The 18,027-nt window shown below is 42.9% G+C and overlaps 1 protein-coding gene across 1 annotated transcript; it reads right to left on the bottom strand.

Annotated features, from left to right (window-relative positions):
* Positions 1–839: 839 nt before the first annotated feature.
* Positions 840–18,027, bottom strand: LOC110521230 (neuronal acetylcholine receptor subunit beta-4-like). The gene is made up of 11 exons (XM_090233404.1): positions 17,985–18,027; positions 13,149–13,294; positions 12,927–12,971; positions 12,704–12,813; positions 12,352–12,532; positions 6,568–6,655; positions 6,063–6,296; positions 5,325–5,643; positions 4,957–5,122; positions 3,455–3,533; positions 840–1,312 (listed from the first exon to the last, which is right to left on the bottom strand). Exons 1-11 carry the CDS (start codon positions 18,025–18,027, stop codon positions 840–842), a joined length of 1,884 nt encoding a protein of 627 aa, XP_090089530.1.

Here is an 18,027-nt window from a genome sequence, read left to right as displayed (position 1 = left end):
AAGCATGGCTATCGACCTTTACCTCTCCCGAGTTAGTACGGGAGTTGCAGCGATGTTACAAGACTGTAACTACCAATTGGATATCACAAAAAAATATATTAAAAAAAAATGTTATACTGGGTCATATTCAGATAGACTCATAGTTGCGCAAGATCATATGATACATCTGGGTCAGACCTGGGTTCAAATACAATTTGATATAATTTGAAGTACTTTAGCTGTGAATAAGCTTTCATAGAGCTTTGCTGTGGGGATGAAACCGGTAGAAAAATGTTCAAATCCGGCATTCCAAACAGACTTAAGCAAACGCACAAAAGTATTTGAACGATTTCAAATAGTATCTGAACCCAGGTCTTATCTGGGGGAGGGTTTATGGTTATGCAACCAGCCATTATGCCATAGTATATTCTGACTGCTGAAAATCACATTAGGAAGCACAGAATGGGTTGCGGATAGGAGGAGCAGCTGGTCTGGTGGTCCCAGATCTGTTGTTACTGTTATGAAATGGGGGGGAAGGTCAATGTTAGGACACACACACACACACACACACACACACACACACACACACACACACACACACACACACACACACACACACACACACACACACACACACACACACACACACACACACACACACACACACACACACACACACACACACACACACACACACACACACACACACACACACACACACACACACACACACACACACACACACACACACACAACCCAGGATACTCTTGCACACTCCATCCCCAGGTGGCAGCAAACGAGTCTTGGTGCTAAGCCAAGACTTGATAAGCACATTTGGTGCCGCCAATGACGCTGATCAGTCAGAGTGTCAGCTTGGAGAGCTTGAGGCTGCTGGTTGGTTTGGTGGACGTGAGGCTGTTGGTTGGTTTGGTGGACATGAGGCTGTTGGTTGGTTTGGTGGATGTGAGGCTGCTGATTGGTTTGGTGGACGTGAGACTGCTGATTGGTTTGGTGGATGTGAGGCTGATGGTTGGTTTGGTGGACGTGAGACTGCTGATTGGTTTGGTGGACGTGAGGCTGTTGGTTGGTTTGGTGGACGTGAGGCTGTTGGTTGGTTTGGTGGACATGAGGCTGTTGGTTGGTTTGGTGGACTTGAGGTTGCTGGTTGGTTTGGTGGACGTGGGGCTGTTGGTTGGTTTGGTGGACGTGAGGCTGCTGATTGGTTTGGTGGATGTGAGGCTGATGGTTGGTTTGGTGGACGTGAGACTGCTGATTGGTTTGGTGGACGTGAGGCTGCTGGTTGGTTTGGTGGACGTGAGGCTAGACGTGACCCCTAGACAAAGCGAGTGCAACAATATCAGCAGGCTAGTCGTTGGTTTCGTAACAGTGCCGTCTTGTCAAGTCTGTTAGTTTGGTTTGACAATCACCATCGGCGTTGTCATGGCAACACCAACCGCTCTGGAACTAAGCTATGTATCAACTCCTACTGCTCATACATCCTAAGAAATTGTTTGATAAATCACACAGGACATAGCCTGAAATCCATCACCTTTTTTTTTGTGCTAACATTCTACTCCTTGTACTCTTGTGTCATTGTTTGGCATGACAAGGAGTGGAATGTTAGCACAAACAGACTGGATTTCTCCAGGCTACGCAGACCACTCATGTCATAAAATGAATTGGGACTGTATGAGTATGAGATGAATATGTAGACCTTCACATTAGGTTATGTTTCATTAGATAGACCTCGAAAAGTGCGATGAATAAAGCCCCCCCCCCCTCCCCCACGCCACTCTTTCATAAACACAGGCAGCACATTAGTTAAATTTGACCTGCGATGATGTAATATTGTCACCACAAGGCAAATGAGCACAGAGGATTAAAACTTGAGAGATCACAACACGCCTCATGATAAGAACCTGCGAATGTTCAAACCAATCATCCATTCAGCGTGTTGTTGAGTAGCCTACTTTACGACATCACTTTAAATTCATAACATTGGCAGAGGGTGGCAGCACACTTCATATATTTTCTCAGTTTGTGACATTCAGTTTAGGGGACATGCATGCTGTTACCATGTTGTTCATTTCTAGTTTAAGGGACATGCATGCTGTTACCATGTTGTTCATTTCTAGTTTAAGGGACATGCATGCTGTTACCATGTTGTTCATTTCTAGTTTAAGGGACATGCATGCTGTTACCATGTTGTTCATTTCTAGTTTAAGGGACATGCATGCTGTTACCATGTTGTTCATTTCTAGTTTAAGGGACATGCATGATGTTACCATGTTGTTCATTTCTAGTTTAAGGGACATGCATGCTGTTACCATGTTGTTCATTTCTAGTTTAAGGGACATGCATGCTGTTACCATGTTGTTCATTTCTAGTTTAAGGGACATGCATGCTGTTACCATGTTGTTCATTTCTAGTTTAAGGGACATGCATGCTGTTACCATGTTGTTCATTTCTAGTTTAAGGGACATGCATGATGTTACCATGTTGTTCATTTCTAGTTTAAGGGACATGCATGATGTTACCATGTTGTTCATTTCTAGTTTAGGGGACATGCATGATGTTACCATGTTGTTCATTTCTAGTTTAGGGGACATGCATAATGTTACCATGTTGTTCATTTCTAGTTTAAGGGACATGCATGATGTTACCATGTTGTTAATTTCTAGTTTAGGGGACATGCATGATGTTACCATGTTGTTCATTTCTAGTTTAGGGGACATGCATGATGTTACCATGTTGTTAATTTCTAGTTTAAGGGACATGCATGATGTTACCATGTTGTTCATTTCTAGTTTAAGGGACATGCATAATGTTACCATGTTGTTCATTTCTAGTTTAGGGGACATTCAACATTTTACCATGTTGTTCATTTCTAGTTTAGGGGACATGCATGATGTTACCATGTTGTTCATTTCTAGTTTAAGGGACATGCATAATTTTACCATGTTGTTAATTTCTAGTTTAGGGGACATGCATGATGTTACCATGTTGTTCATTTCTAGTTTAGGGGACATGCATAATGTTAACCATGTTGTTAATTAAAGTCTATCCATCATCACAAAACATCTCTTTACCGAACACAGTCAATTCAAAGCATCTTCCTCAGCCGACAGCAGTCAGACACTGCTCTGTCTAACATAAACACCTTTTCCTTGAGCTACTGACTCCCCCCGTATAACGACGGCAGGAATCCCGGATCATTTGTTTCATCATTATTGTAATAAATTGTTGCTAAGAATAGTAGCGGCATTAGCCAGTTGACAGTAAAGTCCTTCAGATCATTTCATGTGGTGGGGTTCCGCTTTTAAAGCTAAACATTTTGTTTTACATGGATTATATATATATTTTTAAACAACGGAATCCTTCAAGATGACGTCCCTTGATGAGGTGGGGCTGCTGAGATTCCGGATGGGAATGGTCTGATGCTGGAAGAAAGGTTGGAGGAAGATCCCAAGAGTACCGGCTATACAGCCTACTGCAAAGATCCACAGGAACAGACGATCCAATACCATCGCCACGTACTTCCAGTCCTCAATCACCTGGAGAACACAGGGTCAGAAAAGGAGAGAGAGAACGGTCTAGAGAAGAGACTCAAATGTCTGGGGGAGTAAAGCAGCATGATCACCCACACATCCATCCATCCACACACCCACATCCATTCACACATCCACCCACCCACCCACATCCTCCCACATCCATCCATCCACCCACCCACCCACATCCATTCACACATCCACTCACCCACCCACCCACATCCATCCACCCACATCCATCCATCCACCCATCCACCCACATCCATCCACCCACATCCATCCATCCACCCACCACCCACATCCATCCACCCACATCCATTCACACATCCACTCACACACCCACATCCATCCACCCACCCACATCCATCCACATTCATCCACCCACCCACCCACATCCATTCACACATCCACTCACCCACCCACATCCATCCACCCACTTACACATCCACTTACACACCCACATCCATCCACCCACTTACACATCCACTCACACACCCATCCATCCACCCACCCACCCACCCACCCACCCACCCACTCACTCTTTCACACATCCATCCATTCATTCACACATCCATCCATTCATTGCAGAACAAGTGAAAAAAGAGAGAGGATGATCAACTGTACAAAATGCTGCAGAAGAAAGTTTAATATCAGAGCTGTAGCTCCGCCCACAGGTATTTTGTATTTATTAGGGATCCCCATTAGGCGTTGCCAAGGCAGCAGCTACTCTTTCCTGGGGTTTATTATGGATCCCCATTAGTTCCTGCCAAGGCAGCAGCTACTCTTTCCTGGGGTTTATTATGGATCCCCATTAGTTCCTGCCAAGGCAGCAGCTACTCTTTCCTGGGGTTTATTATGGATCTCCATTAGGCGTTGCCAAGGCAGCAGCTACTCTTTCCTGGAGTTTATTATGGATCCCCATTAGGCGTTGCCAAGGCAGCAGCTACTCTTCCTGGGGTTTATTATGGATCCACATTAGGCGTTGCCAAGGCAGCAGCTACTCTTTCCTGGGGTTTATTATGGATCCCCATTAGGCGTTGCCAAGGCAGCAGCTACTCTTCCTGGGGTTTATTATGGATCCACATTAGGCGTTGCCAAGGCAGCAGCTACTCTTTCCTGGGGTTTATTATGGATCCCCATTAGGCGTTGCCAAGGCAGCAGCTACTCTTTCCTGGGGTCCAAAAACATTACGACACATACACACATAAAAACAAAAGACTGAAGAGCTTTGAAGTTCAATCTCCAGCTGGACAGAAGAAAAATGGTCCTTCCAGACAGATTTCAGTTTTTATATTGGACAGAAAAGTAGCTTTTCCAACCTACCATCTTATTGTGTTCTGATTTTCTGCATTTCTGATGTGATAGATACGATAAACCAATTTTTGCAGCAAACAAAAACAGCAATTCAAATAAGACCAGATTGACTCACAGTCTTGTTGTCGTCGTCTCTAATCATGTAGTCAGCGACGTATCGCACCCCGTCCACAGCTTCCTGTAGGTCAGGACTGTGACTGAAGTCAGAGCTGGAGCTGCCACACCACGGGCGACCAGACAGTTTCTCCGTGGGCAGAAACCCCTCTTGTGTCCTCACACTCCTGAATGAATTAATTAATTTCAATGAATAAATTATACATTTTCTTTACATGTCAAGGGAACCATCTGTTACAGGTTTTTTTTTTTTACAGTAAATTCATAATCTGTTGATTACATCTTCTGGTGATCACCTGACCACAATAAAACAAAAGAAAAATAAATAATAATAATAATAATGGTGCATGATAGAAATAGTATAATTACCTTTTTCTGAGGTAGTAGGACCCAGGAGATAGGAGGAATGGCGAAGAGGAAGGAGAGGAGGCCACGCCAGGGTCCATCCCTGGGCTAGCCTCCTTGGTCTTCTGGACCGACTGCTGCCTCCTCTGACGGAGCCGCTGTCTGGCCGAGTTGTTCTGGGGGTGCCTCATGCACAGCAGGGCAGGCAGCCAGTCCAGGAACAAAACTTTAACCCAGTGGGGCATGGTGTGTGTGCTGGGGGAACGGTGATGGACGTTCAGAACACACACACTGGTGACGATGGAGAAGGTTACGAGAACCATGGTGAACATCAGGTATTTACCTAGCAGATCAGAGAAAAGAGTGTGAAGAAGCATCTCATTTAAAAATGTCATTGTTTTTCCTAATAAAAATGTTGAACTTGACCTTTCTTTTAATTTACACTGTACATTCAACAGTCAAATAATATTTTCTCAGATAAGTTGGATAAAAAAATAAATAATTAAGTACTATTGTTGCAGCCCTACTTAACACTAAGCTTATGCATGAGCCATCACATAATGGTGATGGAGAAGGTCACCAGCACCTTGGTGAATATCAGGACCTGTGTGCACAAAGCAGAAGTGCTGATCCAGGATCAGGTCCCCACTGGCAATATAATCTTATTCATTATGATCTAAAAAAAGGTCAAACTGATTCCAGATCAGCACTCCTACTAAATCCTTAACCCTTTGTTAATACTGGCCCTGGCACAGAGCTTACCAATCAGGGGCACGTCCAGCGAGGTTGGCGGTACGATCTTAGATATCAGCAACAGGAACACAGTGAGGGCCAACAGTACAGAGACACACAGACTGATCTTCTCTCCACAGTCACTGGGCAGGTAGAAGACCAACACAGCCAGAGAGGTGATGAGGACACAGGGGATAATCAGATTTATGGTGTAGAACAACGGCTTCCTGGAAATAAATTGAATTGAGCAGAATTTAATTGAATCTTATCTGAGGTACAAATAATACAAGTTGTGTAGCCTATGATTCCAGATGACAGCACATGAAAGCATTAATAAAAACAAGTATTTCCAAAGTGGCCCTCGATTGTAAAAAATAATAACATCTTATGATAAGGACTAGAAAAAGTAACAAAACTAATATATTGTAAACAGTCGAAGAATAAGATTTAAAAAATGACACTATATATTCATTCCTTTTGATCAGGAAGTCGTAGGTCACATCCACGTAGATGGGCTCTGAGCTGGAGAAAGTACGTCTCCCGGGTAAAGCCAAGATGTCCCACTCTCCACTGGGCGTGAAGTCATCCATACTGGCCACACCTGTCCTGAGGACCAGATCCACCTGATTTGATTGGATTTAGATTTGACAATTAAAATACATCGTCTGAAACAATACACACACGTAACAGGTTACATGATCTAAGGCATTTGACGACAGTTCCTACTTCGCAGTAGGGTCGTCTGAAAAAACAAAGAAAATTGGCAGAAATGCCTTCTTGAACATGTGAACATTCATACGCCTTAATTATAAACTTGTTGGACCTGCAAATATGAATAAATAAACTGATGAGACTAGTTCAGCCAAAGAGAAGCATTGAGCTATACAGTGAGAAGTAAAGGATCCTTCCTGTTTAGTCGGGATTGGCTGAGATAATAGAATGGTTGGACATGCCAAGATAGTCCTGATTGGTCTGTCATGTCACAGGCTTCAGTCTATAACACAATGGGAGCTTCGCTGGTCAGTACATAGAAAATCTTTGCTACCGCAGACTTGAGGTAAAGTTATAGCTTTGGACAACTGCAAAGTGTTGCTACAGCTCTCAAAAACATTGCTGCCCTGGATTTAGCTGGGATAAGTAGAGAGACTCTGGAGGACAATGCCATGCTGAATCGCATGTGTTTACATGTTGGCGCTGTACAAGATGGCGCCAACAGATACATTCGCTCTGTTTCTAGCTCCAAGCCAGGTTTCCAGTAGTTAGCTTTTTTTGTGTTATTTCTTACAGTGAACATTTCTAGTATTATTTCGTACAACCGAAAAGAACACTTCTTGCGACTAGCAATCCCGGATCCGGGAGCGTAATCATAGCCTCAAACGAATTAGCATAACACAGCGGACATAAATACCCCTAGAAACTTTTCCTATTCATGAAAATCGCAAATGAAATATATTAAACCACAAGCTTAGCCTTTTGTTAATCACACTTTCATCTCAGATTTTCAAAATATGCGTTACAGCCAATGCTAGACAAGCATTTGTGTAAGTTTATCATGGCATAATGCTATGCTAGGCTCTGCTGGCAGCAGGCAACATTTTCTCGAAAATAAGAAAAGAAACCAAATTAAATCATTTACCTTTGAAGAACTTCGGATGTTTTCACTCAGGAGACTCCCAGTTAGATAGCAAATGTTCCTTTTTTCCAAAAATATTATTTTTGTAGGCGAAATCGCTCCCGTTTGTTCATCATGCTTGGCTGAGAAATCGACCGGAAAATGCTACCACTACAACGCCAAACTTTTTTCCAAATTAGCGCCATAATATCGACAGAAACACGGCAAACGTTGTTTAGGATCAATCCTCAAGGTGTTTTTCACATATATATTCGATAATATATCCGTCGAGGCAATGGGTTTCTCATAAGAAGTGATTGGAAAAATGGTTACCTCAGTATTTTATGCAAGATTTTCTGCGGGAGACACCATGTGACCACTTGCTAAATATGGTCCCTTACGGCTATTCTTCAACGGAAATGCGCAAAAAGACGTCACAATGCTGTAGACACCTTGGGGAATACGTAGAAAACGTAAGCTCATTCGTAGCTCATTCACAGCCATATAAGGAGTCATTGGCATGAGGCGGTTTCAAAAAATGCGGCACTTCCTGGTTGGATTTTTATCTGGGTTTCGCCTGCAACATCAGTTCTGTTGCACTCACAGACAATATCTTTGCAGTTTTGGAAACGTCAGAGTGTTTTCTATCCAAAGCTGTCAATCGAGCATCTTTTCGTGACAAAATATCTTGTTTAAAACGGGAACGTTTTTCATCCAAAAATTTAAATAGCGCCCCCTAACACCACATGAGATCACCAGAAATTCAACCTTCCTGACCTGGATCCTTTGTTTGTGCTTCCCGAGGCAGCTCTATTCATCCCGGGGGCTCCACTAAAACGTTGACACCGGAGGAGAAGTTTGGTTCTATTCAAGTGCAGGTGGCGAGCAAGCCATCCAATATATTACTTGCTAACGTTCAGTCCCTGGGCAATAAAGTAGACGAGCTCAGGGCGAATGGTATGAACTTTGAACTCTTATTCACTACAGAAGTGATACCTCCTAGCCGTTGAGTTAGCAACAGCAGCTGCAAACGTGGGCTAGGAAAGAACAGATAGAGTATCCCGTCTACCACAAAATGACGTTACTACAACGTATCCAATTTACCACCAGAGACATTCTTCATGTTGGGCAACACGGCCTTCCATCTAGCACCAACCTACCGAAGCGCAGCTCAGAGTGTATATTTATTGCATTTTCCTTTTCCAAATGGGCGGTAATTTAGAATGCATAAGATTCTATATTTACGATAGAGTAGTTGCCTACGGCCCGATAGAGACATCGCTTCTCCCCTTGTTCTTCAGTCTTCCCGCTCTTTCACTCAAACCCAGCCCCCTTTCCTTTGTGTAACAAAGTCATATCTGTTCCGCCCGCTAGGGACGTTTTCCTTTATGACATAATTTGTAATTAAGGTATGATTCATTCTGTGTATATGTAATTATGTGTGATTAGTTAGGTATTTAGTAAATAAATAATTAAACCCAATTTTATATTGCTGATTCAACTTGTTAGCCAGGGTTTGTGAAGATAACCAAGAATTTACAACTTTCAGATGAGACTGAAATAAGGTGACGATTACTATTGACTGCTATTGATGTCAAATATTACTAGGTCTTTAACGAGTTTATTCAGAAAATAACTGCTCTATAAATATTATTTTGTGGTGCCCCGACTTTCTAGTTAATTACATTTACATGATTAGCTCAATCAGGTAATATTAATTACAGAGAAAGGATTTTATAGAACAGCATGTCATATCACTTAATCCGACATAGCCAAAGACACGACACCCCGTGTCGAGGAAAACACTGAGCTGCCGACTTGGGCCCCCGTCGCTCACGAAGACTGTGTACTCCCGATCTCCGTGGCAAGACTGTGGCCCAGACGGCATCCCAAGCCGCGTCCTCAGAGCTTGTGCAGACCAGCTGACTGGAGAATTTAAAGAGGCATTCAATCGCTCCCTATCCCAGTCTGTTGTCCCCACTTGCTTCAAGATGTCCACCATTGTTCCTGAACCCAAGAAAGCGAAAGTAAGTGAACTAAATGACTATTGCCCCGTAGAACTCACTTCTGTCATCATGAAGTGCTTTGAGAGGCAAGTTAAGGACCATATCACCTCCACCTTACCCAACACCCTAGACCCACTACAATTTGCATACCGCCCCAACAGATCCACGGACGAAGCAGTCGCCACTGCAGTGCACACTGCCCTATCCCACCTGGATAAGAGCAATATGTTTGTAAGAATGCTGTTCATTGCCTACAGCTCAGCCTTCAACACCATAGTGCCATAGATCACATTTTTTCCCCAAATACTGTAAGACTATTTGGAGGAATGTGCATTATGGCTGCCCGAATTGGCAAGTGAAATTTTGTATTGAAGGCAACGTTCATTTGTTTTTTACATGTGCATTTGTGGGGCACACAAAAAATACTAAGCCAGCCGAGTCCTGGCCTGTTCACCCTGCTACCATTTAGCAGGCAGAAACAGGACAGCATAGTATTTTTTGTGTGCCCCACAAATGCACATGTAAAAAACAAATGAACGTTGCCATCAATACAAAATTTCACTTGCCAATTCGGGCAGCCATAATGCACATTCCTCCAAATAGTTTTACAGTATTTGGGGAAAAAATGTGATCTCTGGTTAAAGATCGAACTTTGACGTCCGTTCAAGTACTCCGTTACTCATGCATGTAGTGAACACAATATAGTAGCCATAGCTAGGAAAACCAAAGTTACAAAGGCCGGGCCTAATATAGTATATAAGAGGTCATACAATAAGTTTTGTAGTGATTCCCATGTTGTTGATGTAAACAATATTTGTTGGTCTGTACATTTGCTTAATTTCTTCTTCTTGGGATTTTTGTGTGTATTAGTATTTTGTACTGTTAGACATTCACTGCTGGAGCTAGAAACACATGCTGCACCTGCTTTAAAACCTCTTTGGGCTGAGATCCCGCTAACGGGATCGATATGACAACAGCCAGTGAAGGTGCAGGGCGCCAAATTCAAAACAACAGCAATCTCATAATTAAAATTCCTCCAACATACAAGTATTTCACACCATTTTAAAGATACACTTCTTGTTAATCCCACCACAGTGTCCGATTTCAAATAGGCTTTACGGTGAAAGCACCACAAACGATTACGTTAGGTCAGAGCCAAGTCACAGAAAAACACAGCCATTTTTCCAGCCAAAGAGAGGAGTCACAAAAATCTGAAATAGAGAGAGAATTAATATACCCTTCATTTTTTTTTCACTTTACGGAAAAAGCCCACCATGCAAAAATCTGAGTACGGCGCTCAGAGACCAAAACAACCCAAACAGATATCCGCCATGTTGGAGTCAACAGAAGTCAGAAATAGCATTATAAATATTCCCTTACCTTTGATGATCTTCATCAGAATGCACTCCCAGGAATCCCAGTTCCACAATAAATGTTTGATTTGTTCCATAAAGTTCATCTTTATGTCCAAATACCTCCTTTTGTTAGCGCATTCAGTTCACCAATCCAAATTCATGACGCACGAGCAGACGAAAAGTAAAAAAGTTCCGTTACAGTCCGTAGAAACATGTCAAACGAAGTATAGAATCAATCTTTAGGATGTTTTTAACATACATTTTCAATAATATTCCAACCGGAGAATTCCTTTGTCTGTAGAAAAGCAATGGAACGCGAGCTAACTTTCACGTGAACGAGCGTCACGAGCTCATGGCACTCTGCCAGACACCTGGCTCAAACAGCCCTTATGAGCCCCCACTTCACAGTAGAAGCATCAAACAAGGTTCTAAAGACTGTTGACATCTAGTGGAAGCCTTAGGAAGTGCAACAGGACCAATATCCCACTGTATCTTCAATAGAGAATGAGTTGAAAAACGACAAACCTCAGATTTACCACTTCCTGGTTGGATTTTTTCTCAGGTTTTTGCCTGCCATATGAGTTATGTTATACTCACAGACATCATTCAAACAGTTTTAGAAACTTCAGAGTGTTTCTATCCAAATACACTAATAATATGCATATCTTAGCTTCTGGGACTGAGTAGCAGGCAGTTTACTCTGGGCACCTTTTTCATCCAAGCTACTCAATACTGCCCCCAGCCACATTAACATCTGCTAATCTGTGTACGCAACAAATAAACTTAGATTTTTACTTAACACTTATTTTCTTCAAAATGCATTGATGGTTCAGGGCTTGTAAGTAATAATTTCACTGTATTCGGCGCATGTGACAAATACAATTTGATTTGATGTGTGGGTGGGTGGGTGGGGTTAAGGTTTAAGAGGGCGTGAACGATGCTGAATGGGCGTAATTAAAGAAGAGCTCTCTAGGAAGGGTAAAAATCTCAGCAAAATCTTTCAAAGGGCATTTTCTTCTACATGTGTATCACCTTTTAAAGCAGCATAACTTTCCCATGTTTCTTCCAACCACATTGCATGATGTACCATTTCTACGCCTCAATAGAGAAATCCGGACATATTCAATATAGCTAAAAATTTGTATCATTTTAAGTACGAGTGGTCCCAGGAATCAAACCCAAACCTGCTACACTCACATTAACATCTGCTAACCATGTGTATGTGACAAATACAATTTGATTTGATTTGATTTGATATCCAGGCGTTGCAAGCGCTATGCTCTACCAACTGAGCTACAGAGGACCACATTATCAAGGATAAAGCACAATGCATTTCCATGTATTACCTCAGTGTGGTCATAGGTCCACGAGCGGAACTTCAGGGTGCAGTTCTGTTGGTCGAATGGGAAGTGTTTGACCTCGATCTTGCAGGCACTCTTATAGATAGCTGGTGGGAGCCAGAAGATGGTGCCGTTGGACAGGACGATGGCGTTGGTGAAGACCGTCACCTCATAGATACCATCAGCACTACAGTTGGAGGGAGGACACGTCAGTGAGATTTTAGCGTTTAGCGATTTTAGCGATAACAGCGTTGAATATCTTTTGACTTTGTCTGTGAATTCCCAGCAGCACCGCACAATTGACTACACAATCATTTTTTTTAAAGCACATGCTTTTCCCGGAGGGTTTGATACTAACTTGTTGTACAGTACAATATCTGGGAGCCATATATGACGGGACGGAATGCGGAGCTTGTCAATCCCATCAAAGTCTGAGGGCTCCCATGACAACCTGTAATCCACCCAGTTCTACGGCGAGAAGGATGGTTATTAGTAGTAGCAAGAGGTAAAACACTCACCTTCACCATAATGTTGTGTTCAATAATGACACCACATTACATACTGATGATCGTTCTTCTCACCTGTGTTAGCCAGACATTGGTGATCATAATTTGTTCCCTGTCATGCTACAAAGGGAAGACATATTGTTAAATATGTATTAAACTTTTATGAATTCCATGACGTTTTGTAATTTCTATATAAACTCAAATGAAAATAAAAGAACTGAACGGTCACCCCACTGATACAATAGAATAACAAAGCAAAACAGTAAAGTGCAACAGAATCCAATCCAATCAACCCACCACACTGATCAGTTGTGCCAGGGAGACCTGCAGTTTGATGGTAACTGGTTCAAACTGGTTACTGGCCGGTCGTATCAGCTTGTTGTAACGCTCTCTACTCAGTAGCCACTTCAGCAACCTCTCCTCGGACTCCGCACATAGACCACCTGGAAATAAAGACAGCAATGAGGAAGTGGAGTGTCAGTTTACTTTCTGAATTGGAGTGTCCGTTTACTTTCTGAATTGAAGTGTCAGTTTTCTTTCTGAATTGAAGTGTCAGTTTTCTTTCTGAATTGGAGTGTCCGTTTTCTTTCTGAATTGGAGTGTCAGTTTTCTTTCTGAATTGACAGAATGTGTTGTAATGTACAATAGATGCCCTGTGAAAAGGTGAGGTGTGAAGATATAGGTCAAATATGTTTCATTGCATATACAAGTGGGTAACCGGTACGAGTCTGAGGTGTGACCTGGAAATCAGTTTTTTTTGTTGCATATCCCGACTCCCCCTGTGACACCCTCGGAGAGTGGGGTCAGAGCTAGCGATCAGCTATTATTGACGGCGACCCTGGAGAAATTAGTGTGAAGTGCCTTGCCCAAGGGCAGATCGACAGATTATTTTTCACCTTGCCGACTCTGGGATTCGAACTAGCAACATTTAGGTTACTGGCCCAACACTCTAAGCTACCTGCCGTTCTATATACTATATATAGTAGTATATTAGTTCTGACTTTAAATATGTGGACAACTACAAATACCAAGGTGTCTAGCTAGACTGTAAACTCTCCTTCCAGACTCATATTAAACATCTCCAATCCAAAATTAAATCTAGAATCGGCTTTCTATTTCGCAACAAAGCCTCCTTCACTCATGCCGCCAAACATACCCTCGTAAAACTGACTATTCTACCGATCCTCGACTTTGGCGATGTAATTTACAAAATAGCCTCCAACCCTTTACTCAGCAAACTGGATGCAGTCTATCACAGTGCCATCCGTTTTGTCACCAAAGCCACATATACTACCCACCACTGCGACTTGTATGCTCTAATCGGCTGGCCCTCGCTACATATTCGTCGCCAGACCCACTGGCTCCAGGTCATCAATAAGTCTTTGCTAGGTAAAGCTCCGCCTTATCTCAGCTCACTGGTCACGATAACAACACCCACTTTTCTATTATTTTGCAAACACCAGTATTTCTACTTGCACATCATCATCTGCACATCTATCACTTCAGTGTTAATTTGCTAAACTGTAATTACATCGCTACTACGGCCTATTTATTGCCTTACCTCCTCACTCCATTTGAACACACTGTATATAGACTTTCTCTATTGTGTTATTGACTGTACTCTTGTTTATTCCATGTGTAACTCTGTTGTTGTTGTTTGTGCCGCACTGCTTTGCTTTATCTTGGCCAGGTCGCAGTTGTAAATGAGAACTTGTTCACAACTAGCCTACCTGGTTAAATAAAGGTGTTCTCAACTAGCCTACCTGGTTAAATAAAGGTGTTCTCAACTAGCCTACCTGGTTAAATAAAGGTGTTCTCAACTAGCCTACCTGGTTAAATAAAGGTGTTCTCAACTAGCCTACCTGGTTAAATAAAGGTGTTCTCAACTGGCCTACCTGGTTAAATAAAGGTGTTCTCAACTAGCCTACCTGGTTAAATAAAGGTGTTCTCAACTGGCCTACCTGGTTAAATAAAGGTGTTCTCTACTAGCCTACCTGGTTAAATAAAGGTGTTCTCAACTGGCCTACCTGGTTAAATAAAGGTGTTCTCAACTGGCCTACCTGGTTAAATAAAGGTGAAATAAAATAAAAATACAAATAAAATAAAAAACGAGGATACAGGGCATTTGGAAAGTCAATAATGAGGAGCGGTGACTTATTCCACATTTAACCTTTATTTAACCTGGCAAGTCAGTTAAGAACAAATTCTTATTTTCAATGACGGCCTAGGAACAGTGGGTTAACTGCCTGTTCAGGGGCAGAACGACAGATTTGTACCTTGTCAGCTTGGGGATTTGAACTTGCAACCTTCCGGTTACTAGTCCAACGCTCTAACCACTAGGCTATTCTAAAATGGATTTAAAAAATACCCAATAATGTAAACGTTTTTAGAAATGTTTACAAATCTATTAAAAATAAAAAAAAACTGAAATATCACATTTACATTAGCATACAGACCCTTTACTCAGTACTTTGTTGAAGCATCTTTGGTAGCGATTACAGCCTTGAGACTTCTTGGGTATGAAGCTACAAGCTTGGCACACCTGTATTTGGGGAGTTTCTGCCATTCTTCTCTGCAGATCCTCTCAAAGTCTGTCAGATTGGATGAGGAGCGTCGCTGCACAGCTATTTTCAGGTCTCTCCAGAGATGTTCAGGTTCAAGTCTGGGATCTGGCTGGGCCAATCAAGGACATTTAGAGACTTGTCCCAAAGACCCTCCTGAGCTGTCTTGGCTGTGTTCTTAGATTCATTGTCCTGTTTTTAAGGTGAACCTTCGCCCCAGTCTGAAGCCCTGAGCCCTCTGGAGCAAGTTTTCATCAAGGATCTCTCTGTACTTTGCTCCGTTCATCTTTCCCTCAATCCTGACTATTCCCTGCCCCTGAAAAACATGCCCACAGCATGATGCTGCCACCACCATGCTTCACTGTAGGGATGGTGCCAGGTTTCCTCCAGACGTGATGCTTGGCATTCAGGACAAAGAGTTCAATCTTGGTTTCATCAGACTAGAGAATCTAAGTTCCTTTAGGTGCCTTTTGGCAAACTTCAAGCGGGCTGTCATGTGCCTTTTACTGAGGCACGGCTTCCGTCTGGCCACTCTACCATAAAGGCCTGATTGGTGGAGAGCTGAGACACGGCTTCCGTCTGGCCACTCTACCATAAAGGCCTGATTGGTGGAGAGCTGAGGAGTGGCTTCCGTCTGGCCACTCTACCATAAAGGCCTGATTGGTGGAGTGCTGAGGTACGGCTTCCGTCTGGCCACTCTACCATAAAGGCCTGATTGGTGGAGAGCTGAGGCACGGCTTCCGTCTGGCCACTCTACCATAAAGGCCTGATTGGTGGAGAGCTGAGGAGTGGCTTCCGTCTGGCCACTCTACCATAAAGGCCTGATTGGTGGAGAGCTGAGGAGTGGCTTCCGTCTGGCCACTCTACCATAAAGGCCTGATTGGTGGAGAGCTGAGGAGTGGCTTCCGTCTGGCCACTCTACCATAAAGGCCTGATTGGTGGAGAGCTGAGGCACGGCTTCCGTCTGGCCACTCTACCATAAAGGCCTGATTGGTGGAGTGCTGCAGATGGTTGTCCTTTGGGAATGTTCTTCCATCTCTACAGAGGAACTCTGTCAGAGTGACCATCTGGTTCTTGGTCACTTCTTCCATTTAAGAATAATGGAGGCCACTGTGTTCTTGGGGAACTTCAATGCCGCAGAAATGTTTTGGTAACCTTCCCGATCTGTACCTTGACACAATACTGTCTCGGAGCAAAAGGACTGAATTCTTATGTAAATAAGGTATTTCTGTATTTTATTTTGAATACATTTGCAAAAAATTCTAAAAACCTATTTTGACTTTTTCATTACGGGGTATTGTGTGTAGATTGATGAGGGAAAGTCTGTAACGTAACAAAATGTGGAAAAAGTCAAGGGGTCTTGAATACTTTCAGAATGCACTGTATAGGAAGAGGATATATTATGGAAACGCATCCTATTCCCAATAAATAAACCAATAATCTGTTTTGTATTTATTAAGGATCCCCATTTGTTCCTGCCAAGGCAGCAGCTACTCTTCCTGGGGTTTATTATGGATCCCCATTAGGCGTTGCCAAGGCAGCAGCTACTCTTCCTGGGGTTTATTATGGATCCCCATTAGTTCCTACTAAGGCAGCAGCTACTCTTCCTGGGGTTTATTATGGATCCCCATTAGTTCCTGCCAAGGCAGCAGCTACTCTTCCTGGGGTTTATTATGGATCCCCATTAGTTCCTGCCAAGTCAGCAGCTACTCTTCCTGGGGTTTATTATGGATCCCCATTAGTTCCTGCCAAGGCAGCAGCTACTCTTCCTGGGGTTTATTATGGATCCCCATTAGTTCCTGCCAAGGCAGCAGCTACTCTTCCTGGGGTTTATTATGGATCCCCATTAGTTCCTGCCAAGGCAGCAGCTACTCTTCCTGGGGTTTATTATGGATCCCCATTAGTTCCTGCCAAGGCAGCAGCTACTCTTCCTGGGGTTTATTATGGATCCCCATTAGTTCCTGGGGTCCAAACACATTAAGGCACTTATATTACACATAAAACAGTACATTATATAACATTATTACACTACTACATATCTACAATTCAAAATGTATACCACTATACAATGTTATTTCAATGTACGTGCGTGTAGTGTGCTAGCGATTGTGTGCGTATCCGTGTATGTACCCGCGTGTCTCTCTTCACAGTCGCTGTTCCATAAGGGTTATTTTGATGTTTTTGTAAAATCTGATTCTACTGCTTGCATCCATATTCCCTAACGTACCCAGAACAATCTAAAATCCCAACCTCTCCTCTGAGTCTGCACCTAAACCAGCAGGGAAGATAATATTTCAAACGGACAATTCCCACGAGACAATAACCACTATTCAGTCTAGATCGATTCTAGCCTGGTTCCAGATGTGTTCCTGTTTGTGCCGTCTTGCCATCGCCTATGGTTTGTGTGCGTATCCGTGTCTGTACCTGCGTGTCTCTTTTACAGTCCCCCCCCCCCCCCCCCGCTGTTCCATGAGGGTTGGTATGGTAACCACAGAGGTAAACAGACCTGGGACCAGGTTACATCAACTATGTGTTGATATAAATAGATTAAATAGCATATCTGTAAACTTACCTTGGATCAGGATACAAAAGCAGAGGCAGACAGTCCACATCAT

The sequence above is a fragment of the Oncorhynchus mykiss genome, chromosome 4 (genome assembly GCF_057628025.1).
Source record: "Oncorhynchus mykiss isolate SJ-2025 chromosome 4, ASM5762802v1, whole genome shotgun sequence".
In the NCBI taxonomy this organism is placed as follows: Eukaryota; Metazoa; Chordata; class Actinopteri; order Salmoniformes; family Salmonidae; genus Oncorhynchus; species Oncorhynchus mykiss.
The sequence above is the reverse complement of the archived record's forward strand: the minus strand, read 5'-3'. Positions and strand labels throughout refer to the sequence as shown.